Genomic DNA, 17,848 nt, shown 5'->3' with positions numbered 1-17,848 from the left:
AACAACTGCAATTTTGGGCCGATTGCACCTGAACAAATATCAGCTCAAGCCATGCAAAATATGACTCAGCTGAGATCTGTTAACGTGTGTCAAATGCCAACTGAAGGAACTTGAAATCTTAACTCATAGAGCACATCCATGCGAGAATCTGTTAAGGCTTAGGAAAACATTTGATTTGGTCTGATTGCCCACATATCCATCACAAGAGACATGTAAAGAGAGAAGGAGGATCAGATAATTAAGGGGACATGACTGATGCACATAAGCAACAAGCTCTAGACTAGACTCCATATTATCATTTGAATTGTCATTTTTTATAGGCCACAACCCAGGTTGTCATGAAATTGGTATGAGACTCGGGTATTGTCTAAGCTAAAGGAGGCAGGCTAACAGTAGCCTGACTGAAACTAAGAGCACATGGCTGTATACACACTAATCAAAGCCTCTTTTTGAAAGGGCAATCATGTCACATGGGGATGTTCAGTCACCTGTGAATCTTAAAGATGTTTCTGCTGCAATGGATGGGATTGGAAATCTGGAATGAGGCAGGTCTAGGGCTTCATGTCTTTGAAATTGAGGGAGAGCATTTCAGGGAAATTTCAGTCTTCTATTTCATTAAACGGCTAAGCACCCAAGGCAGCATGTGTTGTTCTGTAATGGGATAGGCACTCCACCAACACTCAATCTAAAGGAAGTAGACATGGTGTGGTCCTTTCAACCATTATGTCTTCAAGAGACAGAAACATTACTACAAATGTTACTGCACTCATGGCAGTATATCAGGAGATTAGCATGGTGGCTAAGGGAGGAAAACCATCAGTCAAGATGGAATCAGATCCTGACAGTGGCATCTCTCCAAATGTCTTCTCTTATGCATGATTAATACTGACACTGCATCTTGATAATGAGCTCCAAGATGACATCGTTTTTCAGGACTTTATAGCATAGAAGGAAACTTGCAAATCAGTGCTACAGCAGGACTATTGTGTGATCACTGACATGCACTCATGAACCTGCATTCGTCAGAAGCCTCCCAAATTAATGTCCAGCATTGGTTTGGCATCTGGGAGAGATGTGGCAAAGTCAGTATTGACATAGCATTTAATGAGAACTTAGTACCCTTGTAAATACTGAAGAGCGCTCAGGAGATGTGCGGGAGCACTGCTCCAATTCCATTAGAGTTCTCCACATTTTCGTCTGCCAGAGTGCAATATGTATGATGAAGCCTAAGACACTGATTGTATTGCAATGTTGAGAGATCCACGTTGATTGTCCTTCTGAGACCCAACACAAGGATTCAGTCAAGACACACTAGCCAGCCTCGATGTTCTCCCCAATCTGGGCACCTGAACAATGCCCACTAGGCACTGGGCATTTAGAAAAAATCTCGTAAAATTCTGCCCAATGAGTCTGTAACTTGGTAGGGACTGCATCTCGGGCAGCAGGCTCCCGCGATTGTGGGTGGTGAGGGGAGCTTGTTGAGGCTGCCTGCAGTATCAGGGGCCTGACCGCTCTCTTTGTCTGTCAGGCCCCTGCTACTGTTCATGCGCATGTGCAGTTTCAGTGGTCTGCACGTGTGCAATACCTCCCTCTACAGGCTGTCAAGTGGATTAAGCCCCACCCACAGCCTTCTGTAACGGGAAACGGACTCACCCAAAATTTTAAAGACACAGAGCATAAGATTGGGCCTGAATACACGCCCAAAAAACAGACTGGAACTCTCCCAGTTTCACGTCTGCACGAGATTTAGAAAAAATCTCGTAAAATTCCGCCCAATGAACCTGTTACTTGCAGACAAAAACTGTGATTACTTTCACAAAGTAAACCTCCCGATATGGCGTGGTGATTCCTCCTAGCCTGCTGCACTGCTTTTGTAATGCAGCAGGCCACAAGACTCAAGCGGAGGCCGTTTTGCGGGCTCCCCGCTGGGTGCCATGGCCTCTGCGACTTTCTGAGCATTGGATTTCTGATGCTGTCAGTTCCTCGCCAGAAATCAATGCGGAGCTGAATAATTTATGTATATGCTAATTTAAATACTATTTAAAACCCATTAGTGGACCCAGGACTGAAATCTCCGGGCCCACTAGCATCTCCACTCCCACCAGGTGTGGTTCACTCCAGTGGGGTTTACTACAGCTCCTTATTTGCCGGGAGTAAGTGGTCTGACCCCGCTGGAGTGAAAGGGACATCATCGAGGCTCCCCAGTGGGTCAGGCGCTGGGGATAGGTGCCCCCTGGGCATTGATCAGCCTAGGCCCCCTGGCACTGCCCAAGGGGCAAAATGGTAATGCCCAATTAGGCACCTTGACACTGCCTCCGAGCTTTAGGCAGTGCCAATGGGACGGAGTCCAATGGGGCAGGGCCTGACAGAAGTGGGGCCTCTGGGGGGGGAAGTGGTGGGCCCTCTTGCCACTCTGCATTGGGCTGAGTAAGGGAGGGGGAGGCCAGTGATTGGGGCTGAAGACTGGGGGGACCTCGAGGCTGGCTGGGGGTCGGGGGGAGGCTGAGGTTGGCCTGGATATGTTTGGGGGGCCAGCAATTTGGCCATGCCGGGCTGATCAGTGATTGAGCTGGCCAGTGATCGGGAGATCAACAGTGTGAGGACACTGCACATGCGCCAATTTCAGCGCTGATAGAACGGTGCATGCGCAGTGGCTTGCTCAGCGCTATGCTGGGGCCTGTCCAGCGGGAATAGATCCCGCCCACTGAATTTCAGGTGATTCAAACTGAGGCACTCTGCAGTGCACAGAGTGTGGGAGATTCATTTTGAAATTCCCGCTGAAAAAAACAACGGGATTTACTCAGTTTTTACACAAATTCAACACTTTTTGGGGGAACTGACCCTATGATCTCTGTTTCTGGGGTAATTATGCACCACGGTGTAGGGCCCACCTGCACTGCTTTAAATGCCTCCTTCAATAGGAAAATATCAAGGATTATCTTGCTGGTGCTCCCTAGAGGCTCAAGGGTCCGACAAGCACACACTATGTAATGCTCTGATTCTGAACAGCATTCTGTTATGCTCACATATGCTCCACCCTTCTGATGGGGTCATGTATCCTTTAGATCCGCTCAGTGAGCCCAGCCCTCTTCTTCTGTTTCTAATGATTCAAATCTGTAGTTATCCTTAAAGATATAAATCCAGCAGGCCTATATTATTATTCAAGTCGGATAATTGTTCCTAATTGTTAGAATATTTGTTTTAATCTGAACTAATGTTGTTATGTTGATTGTAGTGATTTTCCCCTGGGGTTTTGTAGAGTAGGACTTGATTGCATTGATTGACAGGCTACTGGGTGGAGCTAGGTTTACACAGATAATTCAAGCTCAGTTGCTGCTTAGAAGCTGCAGAGAGAAGTAGTCCTTTCTCTCTCTGAAGTCTGGAATTTCCAAAGACTATGTTTATTTACAAATAACATGCCAAAAATTGATGACAGGAAGGCTATGGCGGGTGAGAACCTAGAAACTATCATTATCACGAAAGAGGTAGTGTTGGGCAAGTTAATGGGGCTAGAGGTAGACAAGTCGCCTGCTCCTAATGGAATGCATCCCAGGGTACTGAAAGAGATGGCGGGAGAAATAGCAAATGCACTAGTGGTAATTTACCAAACTTCGCTGGACTCTGGGGTGGTTCCCGCAGATTGGAAAACAGCAAATGTGACGCCACTGTTTAAAAAAGGAGATAGACAAGAGGCGGGTAACTATAGGCTGGTTAGTTTAACTTCTGTAGTCGGGAAAATGCTTGAATCTATCATCAAGGAAGAAATAGCAAGACATCTGGATATAAATTGTCCCATTGGTAAGACACAGCATAGGTTCATGAAGGGAAGGTCATGTTTGACTAATTTGGTGGCATTCTTTGAGAACATTACGTGTGCAGTGGACAATGGGGAACCTGTGGATGTGGTGTATCTGGATTTCCAGAAGGCATTTGACAAGGTGCCGCATCAAAGACTGCTACATAAGATAAAGGTGCACGGTGTTACGGGTAATGTATTAGCATGGATAGAGGATTGGTTAACTAACAGAAAGCAAAGAGTGGGGGTAAATGGGTGTTTTTCTGGTTGGCAATCAGTGACTAGTGGTGTGCCTCAGGGATCAGTGTTGGGACCGCAATTATTTACAATTTACATATATGATTTGGAGTTGGGGACCAAGTGTAGTGTGTCAAAATTCACAGATGACACTAAGATGGGTGGAAGAGCAAAGTGTACAGAGGACGCTGAAAGTCTGCAAAGGGATATAGATAGTCTAAGTGAATGGGCGAGGGTCTGGCAGATGGAGTACAATGTTGGTAAATGTGAGGTCATCCAGTTTGGTAGGAATAACAGCAAAATGGACTATTATTTAAATGGTAAAAAATTGCAGCATGCTACTGTGCAGAGGGACCTGAGTGATCTTGTGCAGGAATCTCAAGGAGTTGGTTTGCAGGTGCAGCAGGTAATTCAGAAGGCAAATGGAATTTTGTCCTTCATTGCTAGAGGGATGGAGTTTAAAAACAGCGAGGTTATGTTGCAGCTATATAAGGTGCTGGTGAGGCCACACCTGGAGTACCGTGTACAGTTTTGGTCTCCTTACTTGAGAAAGGATATACTGGCACTGGAGGGGGTGCAGAGGAGATTCACTAGGTTGATTCCGGAGTTGAGAGGGTTGGCTTATAAGGAGAGACTGAGTAGACTGGGGCTATACTCACTGGAATTCAGAAGAATGAGGGGAGATCTTAATAGAAACTTATAAGATTATGAAGGGAATAGATAAGATAGAAAGCAGGGAAATTGTTTCCACTGGCAGGTGAAACTAGAACTAGGGGGCATAGTCTCAAAATAAGGGGAAGCAGATTTAGGACTGAGTTGAGGAGGAACTTCTTCATACAAAGGGTTGTGAATCTGTGGAATTCCCTGCCCAGTGAAGCAGTTGAGGCTACCTCACTGAATGATTTTAAGGCAAGGATAGATAAATTTTTGAACAGTAAAGGAATTAAGGGTTATGGTGAGCGGGCGGGTAAGTGGGGCTGAGTCCACAAAAAGATCAGCCATGATCTTATTGAATGGCGGAGCAGGCTCGAGGGGCCAGATGGCCTACTCCTGCTCCTAGTTCTTATGTTCTTATTTCTCTGAAATTCTGCTGCTTGAGGATATATTATTCTCTGAAATTTGCTGATTTTTAGATAGGTGTCTATCTGGATCTTTATCCAGAGATGTTAAAAGGCTAGAAAACTAGCATCCGCGTGCACGATTTATGTCTGTGGGATGATGCTTACAATTGGAATTATAGAGATAAGAATTATAACTTGTCATGTTTACATATTTAAATTGGTAAAAGTTATGCTAATTCTTTTTGTATCTTCTAACTGTTTTCAAAAGTTTGTTTGGATAAAAGCTTCCTGTGGGTCAATTGAGTCATAGCTGGAGCGAAACACCTTATGCTCACCTTAATGACAAAAATTTTTTTAAAAGTTGGGGTCCAGGCTAACTTGGTAATATAATCTTGGAGTTTCTGATCTGGTTCCTAACACAAGGAACAAGAATAGTGGGGAAGGACACTGTATGAGAACAATATACTAAGAAAGAACAGGAGTGAGGTATTAAGCTTCATTACTTGCTTTCTAAATTCAAAAAAGGAACTGCAATTTCCATTGTAATCTATTGTTAATTACCATTAAAATTAAATAATAAGTTTGCATTTCTTGTAATTGTTTTCCTTCACCTGGGAAGATTGTTTAAAACATGTGGACAATTAATTACCTGGAAGTATTTTTTACAGATTAATTGCTGATGTTTTGGAAAGTTGTCTGTGTCATGTTCATCAACTAATTTATCGCCATAAACTCGGGAAGATTCATGTAACAGGAGACGGACCAAATCAGGAGTAGTTTTTGCACACTCTGTTGTTGCAAACAGAAAACCCTGCAATTTAAACAGTTTATTAAAATACATGTCATCTTAGCAGCTATACATTGTTAGTTTTAAAAGTTTAAAGTAGATAAGAATATTGGGATGCAGATGTACAGGATCATTTAATTGCAGCCAGATAGGATCCATGGAGTGACAATTGGCTCAGCTCCTTTATACTTGCTTATGGACTGGAGGTGTACATTTCTCACCTGAACCCGCAACTTGGGCCTGCTGAGAAATGTGCAGGGTTGCTGCTGTTGAATAACTTCAATGGTCCTGGAAAACTAACTTTGTAATGTCAACTTTTTACTTTTTTCAATATGAAAATTCCAGTTTTCTATTACAATAAATAGTGCAGTTCAGGATCATTGGGGGAAAACAAAGCCATGGCTCTAATCGGGGATGGGGTGGGGGGAGGGCTGTGGGCAGGTGGGGCTTAGTCGGGAGATGGCGGGATATTCAGGGGCAGTGGGAATGGTGGACAAGGGGTGGGATGGTCACTAGTATAGTTACCTAGGATTAGAACTGGTTGTACTCTCTTAACATGTCCTGGATAATTATTTTGCAACAGGAACAACCCCAAAGTCTTCCATTTTAAATTAGAATATCAGAGCATTCCAGATGCAGGGGGATTGCCCTTCAGAAGTTGAAACTTCTGATTTCCCTGCAGTCCTTGGGCATGTTCCTGGGTTCGACCCTCCAGAGAGCAGAAGATCTGGGCCATTGTCTGGCAGATAGTACTTTGGAAAATAACGCAAATTGAGCTTTAGCAGAGGATCTAATGTTTCAGCTGTTCTGTGTGAGGGTTAAATTATTAAAAATGGAAGACTTGACATCAATCTATTGCACAAGGCAGTTTCATTTCCAGTTTAATTGGATAGGTTGGGCGTTGACTAACTCAACTTTGGAGAGGTGGATTGAGCATTATAACATGTTAATGGAGCACATTCCAGTCTTTTGGATTTAATGCCTTTGGCACAAGTATCAATCTGAAAGCTAAAAGGATTGAAAAACATACAGATCTAGCAGGCAAGTACTTTTCCTCCACTGCTTGGGAGTCAGATGAAGCAGCAATACTTGTCCCAATTACCCAAGAAAACCTGCTATGATCTTCCAACTTCTGAAATCATAAATGCCTCTTCCTTACCCTTCTCTTGACCCACCAAAAGATCTCCAAAGGCCCTTGATACAGTTTCATCAGTGGTTCCTGACTGCTGTCTTCTATAGCATGTTTTCTCATGCAGAACTGATCAACCGCTCCACCTGGCTGGTTTACTGACAGAATATGAAGTTAAAACATTGTAATGAAGTCCTGTCATTAAACTTGGTAGGACATTTGTCCCTCTGATATCTCCAGGTCACTAACCAGGAACCCTCTTGCTCCTATTTTCCTGTAAATATTGGATCAATGAGTTCAAGACACCTAACTCCACTTTCACACAGAGTGAAATGGACATTGAGGCTGCGTTATCACATAAAGAGTTTTTAAAATGTTTACTGTACCAAAAGACTATGCAATATTCCTATTGTAAAAAATGACATTACACAAGTATAATGTTAGCTTGCCAGTATCATAGAAGTTAAAAAATATTGTCATATTTGGGCACTTCCACAGGACACCTGAGCAAAGAATCACAAACCACAATTTCTAGAACTGTACTTGTATGAATGCTGCAAGTCGCTGTCAGTTGTATGCTTGCAATGATGGCAACCGATGTCATCACTAAAATTGCAAACTCCAGGCCAATAACTTTCAAAAAGGAATAGGATAAATAATTGTGGAGATAATGGGAGAAGTATGGGGAAAGATCAGGGGAGTGGGATTAATTAAGATAGCTCCTTCAAAGGACTTAGATAGGCATAATGTGCCAAGTGTTTTCCATCTGTGTTCAATCATTTACTTTACATTATACAACTAATAAATGGTTCTGAATTCAATTTCAGTTATTTAAACTAGGATTTACTTATAGGTGGTGGACTAAACACTGAGTAAAAATGTTTGTTTTTTGTGATAAATCAGTTTTCAACTATATTCATAAATAGTTGCTTGGCAGTAGAGCTAGAATATTACTGAAGAGGGCAGGATTTTGCTGTAAATAGGCAAAGGTCGATGGCAGGCAGAAAAAGTGATGCTGAGCCTGCTGATGGCAAAGGCAGATTTTCCAGCCATCTCATGTGCTATTTCATGACAAATCTTTTCCACCACGTGTTCCGTGCTGTATCGCTGGTGGGGCAGACTCTAATTTGCCTGCCCTGCCACCACCCAAGTGATACAATCATCTGGGTGCCACATTTAAAGATTGCCCCTAGCAGACATCAACCATACCTCATTAGGTTGCCAGAACGTGATGGCTAGCAAGGAATCTGTCCCCAAGCGTTCGATGCCTCTCTGGAGAGACTGCTCAATGCAATAAAAAGCCACTTTTTTTTCCTACAGCTTTTATTGTCAATGTCTCTGAATGAATATATTAAACAAAAACACCGTATTGTTTCAGAATTGCAGTGTACTTGGCAATTTTGCTTTCAACATTCTTCTCAACTACTTTAAAATGTTCTTCTTTTTCTCATAGTGAAACTTGTTTTTTTTCTTATCGCTTCTCTTCATCTGTCTGGTATTTCCAACCAACTTCATGAGCAAGGTGACCAGGGAGAGTAAACTTATGAGTTGGAATCAAGCGTACAATCTTCAAAGCTGCTCGCACAACCATACATTTCCTCTCAAGATATGGAGGAGGAATCCCATCAAAGACCTTCAGTCTGTCCAAAGCAGCTTGACCTCGCTTTGTCTTGTGCAGCGACATACCTCTTACAGTCCTCCAGAAGATCCAGCTTAGTGCTCTGAAGTGATATGGACTATGAGTGGGGTTAATATTCATCCTCTTGTGCAAAAAAGCAAGATACTTAAGTTTATTTCAGTAGAAGTTGCCAGAGATGTTAATCCCTTCACACCTCACCACCACAACTTTGTGGCCGAGCAAAATCTGTTCAGCGACAATGGCAGCCAGCCGGCCCTGGGGATGACACCGGCCATCAAGGAGCAGAGCCTTGCTGAAGCCATCTGCCATGGTGACAAAAAGGCCCACTGTAATGTGCTGTACCCACATTAGGAAGGAAGCCAGCCAGCAAGATCACCAACCCAGCATGGGAGGTAGCGGCTGCAGTCATGAGTGCCATTGCCTGCAGAACTGGTTAGCCACCCAGTGTCACAAGAGGATGAATATCTCCTCTGTTCTGCAAGCATCAGTCACTCTTCTGATCACTCTGAACTCACACATCTATTAAACATCCACAGGGGCTCACTCACTGCCAGCTCCAGCTCAAGAGACATTACTACTCACTCTCCCACACACATCTTCATCTCCCTTGCGGTTCGTGTCCTCATCACCTCACTGGTCCCACCCACCATTCACACATGTCAGGTGTCCTCATCATCTGCCTTGGCAGGCATCCTGCTTATACTCTCTCCATCTGTTTTCATGCAGGGGAAGCTGGTATACTGGGAGAGATTCCAGATAGGCAGAGAGATGCCAGAACTCAAGGTCCTCACGGAATTCGAGGACAAGCCATCCAGCTGGTCAGGGAGAACATTGACTGCTCCAGTGTGGTAAGATTGACGGTAATAATCCTAGTGAGGATCCATTACTGCATCATCCATCAGACAGCAGTGCTAAGAGTCATGTCTCCTGTTTCTAAAGGCCCCTGCCATGCACAAATGCCCTCTCCTTTCTTTCACAGGCACATCTGGAAAGCAGCGCAGGCAGTCCACCAGCTAGGTCATCAACTCCAGCCTCAACATCAGCTCAGATCCATGCACCCCAATATCAAAAAACCGTCAAGTGTTTACTCACACCATCCACCAGTGCAGACACACACACACCTTGGTGGGAGTACCGGTGGGGCCACAATCTGTTGAGCACATCACTCTCTCAGAGTCACAGACGGAGGCACGGATGGATCTTTTGAGTCCTAGTCAGATGATGTGCCTCTGGACTTGATCATGCCTCAATTGTTGGAGCTCCAAAGGCAAACCCTGGAAAATCAGGAAGGGATGTCTGCTACACTCCTTGGATTGAAAGGCTGCATGGAAGAGTACACCCACATTATGTCTGAGGGGATTGTGCCGACACTGCAACACAATGAGGTCACCATAGCCAGGGGGCTGGCCATGGTGGAAACCGTGGTGCAAGACTTTTGTCCTGCACTGCTGCAAGACATGCACCCATGGTGCAGCACTTACTGGAATCTCACAGTGCCAATGCCAGAGGATGGTGGGGTTCCTCGACTCCACTCTAGCTACCTCTCTGTCCCAAGGAGGAAGCCAGGGACCCTCGGGTACCCATAGGGAGGCCAGCTGGTTTACATCTCAGGGCCATCCACCCAGGTGATTTTTGGGAGTGTCTTGCCCATCCAAATTCCTTCTTCTCGTGATTGCTTCAGCTCCAGGTCCACAGGCTGAGAACCCCGAAAGCAGCACAAAGCAGCCCAGACCTCAGCCCTCCAGAGGACATCTGCCAAGTTCATCACAGACAACAGGGCGTGGCAGACAGCAGGCCTCCTCCACCTCCACTGTGGATGTTAGCAATGCCCCAAAGGGAGATAGAAGACATATGTAGGCAGTTTTTTGCCTGGAAAAACAAGAGGGCAACAAAAATATGAGACATTAACTATCCCAATATCAACTGGGATTCAAACAATATAATGGGCACTGAGAGAGAAAAATTCATGCAGCGCACCTGGCCCATAGCCCTGTAGGTCACAGCACTTAAGGTGCAGATCCAGTACTTTTTAAAAGTGTTTACGATCTCTGCCTCCACCACCAACTCAGACAGTGAATTCCAGACACCCACTGCCCTCTGGGTAAAAAACGTTCTTCCTCCTGTCCCCTTTACACCTTCTGTCACTTATCTTGAATCTATGTTCCCTGGTCTTAAAATTCGCCATCAAGGGAAGATGGGATGAGAAAGGGCACCTGGGTGTCTTCAGGCTGGCATGGACAATGGGATTAATGGTCTCCTTCTATGCTGTAACCTACAGTTAGAGAGGTCATGAAGCTCTAGTTGCAGTGTGGGCATGGGTGTTAGGCACATACATAATGTTCACATCTGTAAATAAACTCTCACTAATTGCACCCTTTCTATGGCTCCTTATTCTGATTAGCTATCTTCCATTAGTCATAACCTGAAAACTGGATTCTTGAAACAGAAAAAAAGCAGAGTTCTGAATCCAGGACTTCCTCCATGAGCTTTGTGCCAGGTTTCCAGCACATTGGTGATGTCCCTTCACAGCAACTGAACACATAAGTCATGATTTTATCTTGCAAGGAATGAGGATGCCTCCCATAATGTACACAGCTGTCAACCATTCCATATGCACCTTTTGAAATATGGCTGGCCCCTATCCCATATGGTTTAGCTTCTGCTGACACTGAGCCTCAAGGATGCAGCTCTTGAAAAATGGCATCAGATCAATAGAGGTGAAACTTTCCCTGCTGCATTGTCATGTTATGACCTTAAGCATTGAGGGCAAGCAAGATGCCATCAGCCAGACAGCAGTCAGACATTTGTGAAGATCTATGCACTGTTCCCGCTGCATGACAGGAGTCTTATGACAGAGGACATGCACTGCCACCAATCAGACAGGAGATCAATTCTCAAAGAAGGTATGTGAAGGTACCATGACCTTTCAGAAATCTAGCGGCAATGTACTCGTCCCAAGCTTGTTTGCCTTGTCTGGACATCACCATTGCCTCATGGCCGACATCCTCATCCTCGAGGCACTCCTCAGCCTTGTCCCCTTTGACGTCCTCCTCATCGAAGGAAACATGCTGCTCCACCATCTCCTCCTCAGGTAGATCCTCCCTCCATTACAGCGCGAGGTTACGCAGAGCATAGCAAGCTCTCGCAGACCGGCCCTGGCACCGGAACCTCATCTTCAGCATCCCTATGGTCTGGTCTACCAAAGTGTAAGTTGCTGCATGAGTTTCATTGTAACTTGTCTTTGCGGTACTCTGTGGCGTTCGCACAGGTGTTATCAGCCTCCTCCTCAGCTGGTAGCCCTTGCTCCACAGAAGCCAACCCTGCAGCCTCTCTGGACCCTAAAACATGTCAGGGATCTGAGATTGGCTGAGAAAGTAGGAGTTGTTCATACCTGGGAATTGATCACACACCTGCAGGATGCATTTGGTGTGGTTGCAGTACATTCAGCAAGTAGAAGCCCTTGCAATTTGTATGGTTCACTGTCTGATGCACCAGACAACTGAGTGCCAAGTGAGTGCGGTCGATGGTACCCTACACCCGTGGAAGCTCAGAGACTTATGCAAAGGACATCACTCTTGCATCTTGGCTTGCCTGATAGTGATTGAAATGGATGAAGTTGTGTGTCGTTGCGAAGATTGTGTCCATTACATCCCAGATGCATTGTGTGGGGAGGCTTGCAAAATCCTGCAGAGGTCATCTGTGGAGCACTGGAAGGAGCCACTGGCATAAAAATTGAGCACCGCTGTAATTTTCAGCAACATTGATAATGGATTCTCTCCAAATCCCCAGGGCGCCAAATCCTGCAGAAAGTAGCAGATATGACTAACCAGTTCCCTGGACTTGCGTAGTTCTTCGGTGACACTGGGTTTCAGACATCTGCAGGTAGTTAAGACACTGGTTCTAGCGTGGTGCCTCCAAGTGAAAGCTCCCTTGGGTTCATCTTCTCTGTATGGAGCAGGCCCTGCCACCACTTCTGCTTCACTGTTCTGCTCCTGCCTTTGAAGAGTGAGGCATCTCCATTAGTGTCTTTTCTTCTCTCTTGACTAGGAATAAGAAAAATGAAAGCAAGATCACCAGGCTGCATGTTTGGTAGATTCTCCTCACTGCAGTATCAAAGAAAGATACTTGATGGTGAGCCTTTGTCTGTTAAGGACCACTCTTTGACCATTCATCACCTAAAGCTGTCTCTCAAAGCCCTCTGATTCATGTCCTGGCCATTGCATTGATGACCTTATTTTGTATTCTGCTTTGGCAACACCCCACATCAGTTTTGCTCCACACCACATGAACAAGTGGCCACAGCTTTGGCCACTCTACTGCAGCCTGAGCTTACATCTCAGATGCAGGCATTGCCCCAAGCTTCAAGTGCATGTGCTCAACTTCGTCTATGAGGGGACCTATCAATAGGCACCTCAGCACACAGCCAAAAATTAGGAGTGCGCTCCTCGGACAGTGTGCCATTTCCAACTTTCTAAGGGATTGCAATTGCTTGTCCATTTGACCAATGGTACAGGTACAACATGGCAGTCAATGATTTTGAAATTCAGTGTGCCAAGGTTTAAATGCCAAGCTGCAATCATTGACACTCACACTTAAGTGGGGTTTGAGTGAGCATAATTGTGTGATTAGTTTGACTCCAGGAATGTCAGTTGAGTTATAGCTGAACAGTCTCAGCTGCAAAAGGATAATGAACAAATATGTCTTTCCAATAGCCTTGCCCTTGTCAACATTCCACTTCCAGAATACACCCCTCCTCCTACCCCAAATTTGAGTACAACTGTCAGTTCATGATGACTGTCCACCCATCCACCCAGCAGTGCTGCAGGTTTCCCTTCCCTATGAGGCCCTTTCAAGAAGCCTGTGGCACAGCAGCAGAAGGCAACCTTAGAAACAGCACTTTTCACATTTGTCTCCCCCCACCTGTAGAGTGGAGCCTTTCCCCCCACCAGTAGACTGGAACCTTCCTCTGTCTCCCACCCAGTAGCCTGGTGTCTTTCCCCAAGTACCTTACACTAGGTCCCCAGCACCCTTCCAGTGTCCCCCTGGGTCCCTCCAGTGTTACTCTGGTGGCCAACCCCAACCACCCATTCCTGAGTCAAGCTAATCACCCCAAGTCAAATCCTGGTCACCCCCAAGTCAAGCCTGGTCACCCTGGAGTCAGAGCTGGTATCCCAAAGTCAGCCGCCCTTATTAGGTGGAGCCACTCTGAGTGCTGCGCTCACTTCCAAGCTCCCCTCAGCCGGCTGTTCACCAGGTGCATGCTTTTTGAAGCCAGTCATGATTCATGCCGTTCTGATATCATGCAGCAGTCGATGGATTATTTGATGGGGTGTATGAATCTGGCATACGGGTCTGATAATAAGATGCAAAAGTATTATAATGAAGTTTCACAGGAATTGCAACTTGCCACTGATGGACTAAGGGGATAAATGTGGCAAGCTTTCACGCCGACGTAAAACATGACTTTGGCCTCCTCAAAATTCTCTGTCACCGTTGCCGAACTTGTCTGATGGTTAAGGGAGCAGAAAATCCTGGCCAAAGACATGCTGCTCATGTTACACTCATCAAGACAAACAAAAATACCAAAATTCGAAGGGAACAACAATTTATAATACATGAGAAACAGGGGACTTTGACTGGTTGAGGTGCTGCCATGCAGCGTGCATCCGGGAGCTGTTATTCCCCCAAACCTTCGTTTAAATTCCAAAATGGCAAGTCAATTCTGATTGGCCAAAGTGTTGCCATGGAAAATGTTGGGGGAAGCACCTGGGTGAAGATTGTTTCCTGATTTACTAAACGATGTACTGGGGAGGGCCTTTAAAAATGGCAGTTCAGCACCAACCTTCCATCGGCTTCTGGAGCTTGTCCATTTGCTCTGGAGTTTGTTAGGACACGTGGGAATTTCCACACATCAAGTGAGGGATCAACACAAGGACATTGATTCGTGCCACAATGCGAGATTAGTCTTGCATTGATGAGCATCATTGCTTCACTTTCCTGATACCCTGCACTGCGACTGAAAGGTTCCTAACATGTCTCAGCTGTGCCTCTCTCCTCATTTGGAGACTTCAGCTTGAACCCTCTTTATGTGAGACCCCCCCTCATCATCCCAGAGAAGTGTAATGTTCAGGTTTCCCTCCCTTACAGACCTATCCATTCACCCCTTGCATTCCTTGATCCCATTTTGAAATGGATGTGGCTACGGCCCTTGTGGACCTCACCCCTTCCCCAACTTGAGGTCGCTTACACATTCAACATGTTACCCTCCCCTGCACCCTCCACCACACATGGCTGAGTGCAACATTCCCCACTCATAAACTCCAGTACATAATCCTTTTTCCTTGTTGAGGCCACCTACCCGCCTTCTCCAGTGCAGCCCTTTGCCCGACAGCCTCTTCTTCTGCTTGAGGCCACTTGCCTTCACTTCCCCAGTTCAGACCAAGCCCTGCAGCCCCTTCTCCTCCATGCAAAAATATTGAAATGATGTTCCCGACATGCCACAATGGGAAATGTGGCCTGCCACTGATGGCTGAAACGCACAAGCATGACCTGGTTTTACGATACCTTAAAATTGATTTTTGGTCTACATGATATTTTCCATAACACCCGCTGCAAATGGGAATGGAAAATCCTGGCCCATGTTTGACAATATGCAGAAATTTGAAAAAAATAAACACTTCTCACAACCATTGGAATCTTAAATGCATCCAGATCACTGTTCACATCCAAAGTGGAAAGTTTGAACATTTTGTTCAATTGTTGCAGTACAGTTCATTTGAAAGTCACTACACAGTTAGTCATTTCATCTAAGTACAAACCCAACAGAAATGCATAAACAAACCTGGAATATGTTAGAAAGATCTCTCAAGTTGAATATGTAATGAAATTTTATGGCAGTCGGTAGGTAAGATGATGTGATTTTCTGATGCAAGGCTGTTGATAAAAAAATATTTTCAAAAACAAATGTAAAATATCACAATGTCGCTCTCGAAACATTTAAAATAAAGTTCTAATTAACTGGATAAATGCGACTACCTCAGCAGAAGCTTATCATTTCCATGGGGTAAATTGGATGAGAGTTTCAAATACAAAATGATGGTAAGCAGGAGCCAAGAACCAAAAAATCCAGTGTTAAAGAAGAATAGGAGGGAAGGAGGAAAGTGGGGCTGGGTTTTCATGTAGTCAGGAAATGTCCATATGGATGTAAACATGAAGTCCAGATCCCAATACATGACTCCATTCCCAGTGCCCTGTGTCTTCACCAGGATGCATTAAGGCTAAGGTTGTGAGCTGGCATCCTGCATTCCCATCTGCTTGGCTCCATTGTGGCAATAGGATTGTCCAAGTCCTCCACAATTTAAATGGAGTTAGGCTGGCTTAAAAAGGACACATGGCCCACAGCATCTCAGAGGTGTTGTGAACCCGATCTGGATGAGGCAATCTTTGAAAGGTACATTCAAAAAAATCTTACCCATCCCAAGCTATGCCCCACTACCCACCCTCAAATCCCTCATATTCTCCAAGCCAAGCTTTGAACCTCTACCAATCCTCATGGCCCCTCATACCATTATACAAGGGTGGCAAGGTGGCACAGTGGTTAGTACTGCTGCCACACAGCGCCAGTCAATTCCAGACTTGGGTCACTGTTTGTGTGGAATCTGCATGTTCTCCTTGTGTCTGCATGGGTTTCCTCCAGGTGCTCCAGTTTCCTCCCACAGTCTGAAAGATGTATTGGTTAGGTGCATCGGCCATGCTAAATTGTCCATCGGTGTACTCGAACAGGTGCCGGAGTGTGGCAACTAAGGGATTTTCACTGTAACATCACTGCAGTGTTATTTTTGACAATAAATAAACTTTACTTTTTACTTTACTTTATCCTCCATGCCGAGGTATGCCTTTCCACCCACACCCATGGTCCCTCATACCCTCTGTGGAAAGCCAAGGCACTCCCATGTCCATTCACTCATTGGACAGAACCAATGCTTTTTTTTAAAAAACAATCATCCATAACTTCCTACTTTCTTAAAAAAAACCTCATCTTGAACTCTTTTTTCTCATATAGACGTCTGGGAAGCAGCTGGGGGGGTCCACAAGTCAGGTCCTCAGCTCCAACTCAAACAGCAGGCAAAAGAGGGATTCACAGACTCCGAAATAGAAGAACGATTGCAGTGCTCTCTCACACCATCCATAAATACATACCTTGGCAGGACCTAGTTTTAGAGCTGCCTCCGGATCACAATCTGGTGAGCACATTACAGTGTCTGATCCACAGCAGATGGAGTTAGGGATATCCCAGGGTACTGGCCCTCAGAGGATTTCTGGAGGCCAGGAATCTGTTGAGTCCAATTCAGATGACGAATCTCTAGACTTGGTTATGCTTCAATTGTTGGAACTGCGAACACAAACTGAGGAAAGACAGAAGTGGATGTCTGCTGCACTCTTCAGAATGTCAAGCTCCATGGAGGAGTCCATCTGCCTTCAGGTTGAGGTGACTGCACTGACAGTCCAACGCATTGAGATCAAAAATTGGTAGAGTGGAGGCTGCCATGGAGACCTTGGTCCGAGATTTCTGTTCTGTACTGCTCAGCACACAGCCAAGGATTAGGAATGCTCTTCGAGGGTAGTGAGCCATTGCCAACTATTTAAAGGGAATATAGTTGCTTGCCTAGCCAGGCTATGGTACAGAGAAACCATGGCAGTTATCAATTTCGGAAATCCATGCACCAAGAATTAAATACTGAGCAGTATTCAGTGGCACTCACACACAAGTGCTGTGTGAGTGGGCATAATTAGAGTCATAGAGGTTTACAGCATGGAAACAGGCCCTTCGGTCCAACTTGTCCATGCCACCCAGTTTTTACCCACTAAGCTATTCCCAATTGTCTGCGTTTTGCCCATATCCCTCTATACCCATCTTACCCATTTAATTATCTAAATGCTTTTTAAAAGGTAAAATTGTACCCACCTCCACTATGACCTCTGGTAGTTTGTTCCAGGCACTCACCACCCTGTGTGAAAAAATTGCCACTCTGGACCATTTTCTATCTCTCCCCTCTCACCTTAAACCTATGCCCTCTAGTTTTAGACTCCTCCACCTTCGAGAAAGGATGTTGACTATCTACCTTATCCATGCCCCTCATTATTTTATAAACCTCTACAAGATCACCCCTAAGCCTCCTACACTCCAGGCAAAAATGTC

At 45.2% G+C, this 17,848-nt stretch overlaps 1 protein-coding gene and 1 pseudogene across 1 annotated transcript in view; both read right to left on the bottom strand.

Moving 5' to 3' along the window:
• The window catches only part of LOC144501720 (dynein axonemal heavy chain 17-like), an 832,067-nt gene that overhangs the window by 291,628 nt on the left and 522,591 nt on the right, over window positions 1-17,848 (bottom strand). Inside the window, exons 51-52 of the mRNA XM_078225682.1 lie at window positions 15,491-15,582; window positions 5,744-5,905 (exon numbers count right to left, since the gene is read on the bottom strand). Of these exons, the coding sequence (XP_078081808.1) occupies window positions 5,744-5,905; window positions 15,491-15,582 (254 nt within the window). The remainder of the gene's footprint in view (window positions 1-5,743; window positions 5,906-15,490; window positions 15,583-17,848) is intronic.
• On the bottom strand, window positions 8,362-8,958 carry LOC144501731 (large ribosomal subunit protein uL13 pseudogene; annotated as a pseudogene).

This window comes from Mustelus asterias, chromosome 12, assembly GCF_964213995.1.
Source record: "Mustelus asterias chromosome 12, sMusAst1.hap1.1, whole genome shotgun sequence".
In the NCBI taxonomy this organism is placed as follows: Eukaryota; Metazoa; Chordata; class Chondrichthyes; order Carcharhiniformes; family Triakidae; genus Mustelus; species Mustelus asterias.
The sequence above is the reverse complement of the archived record's forward strand: the minus strand, read 5'-3'. Positions and strand labels throughout refer to the sequence as shown.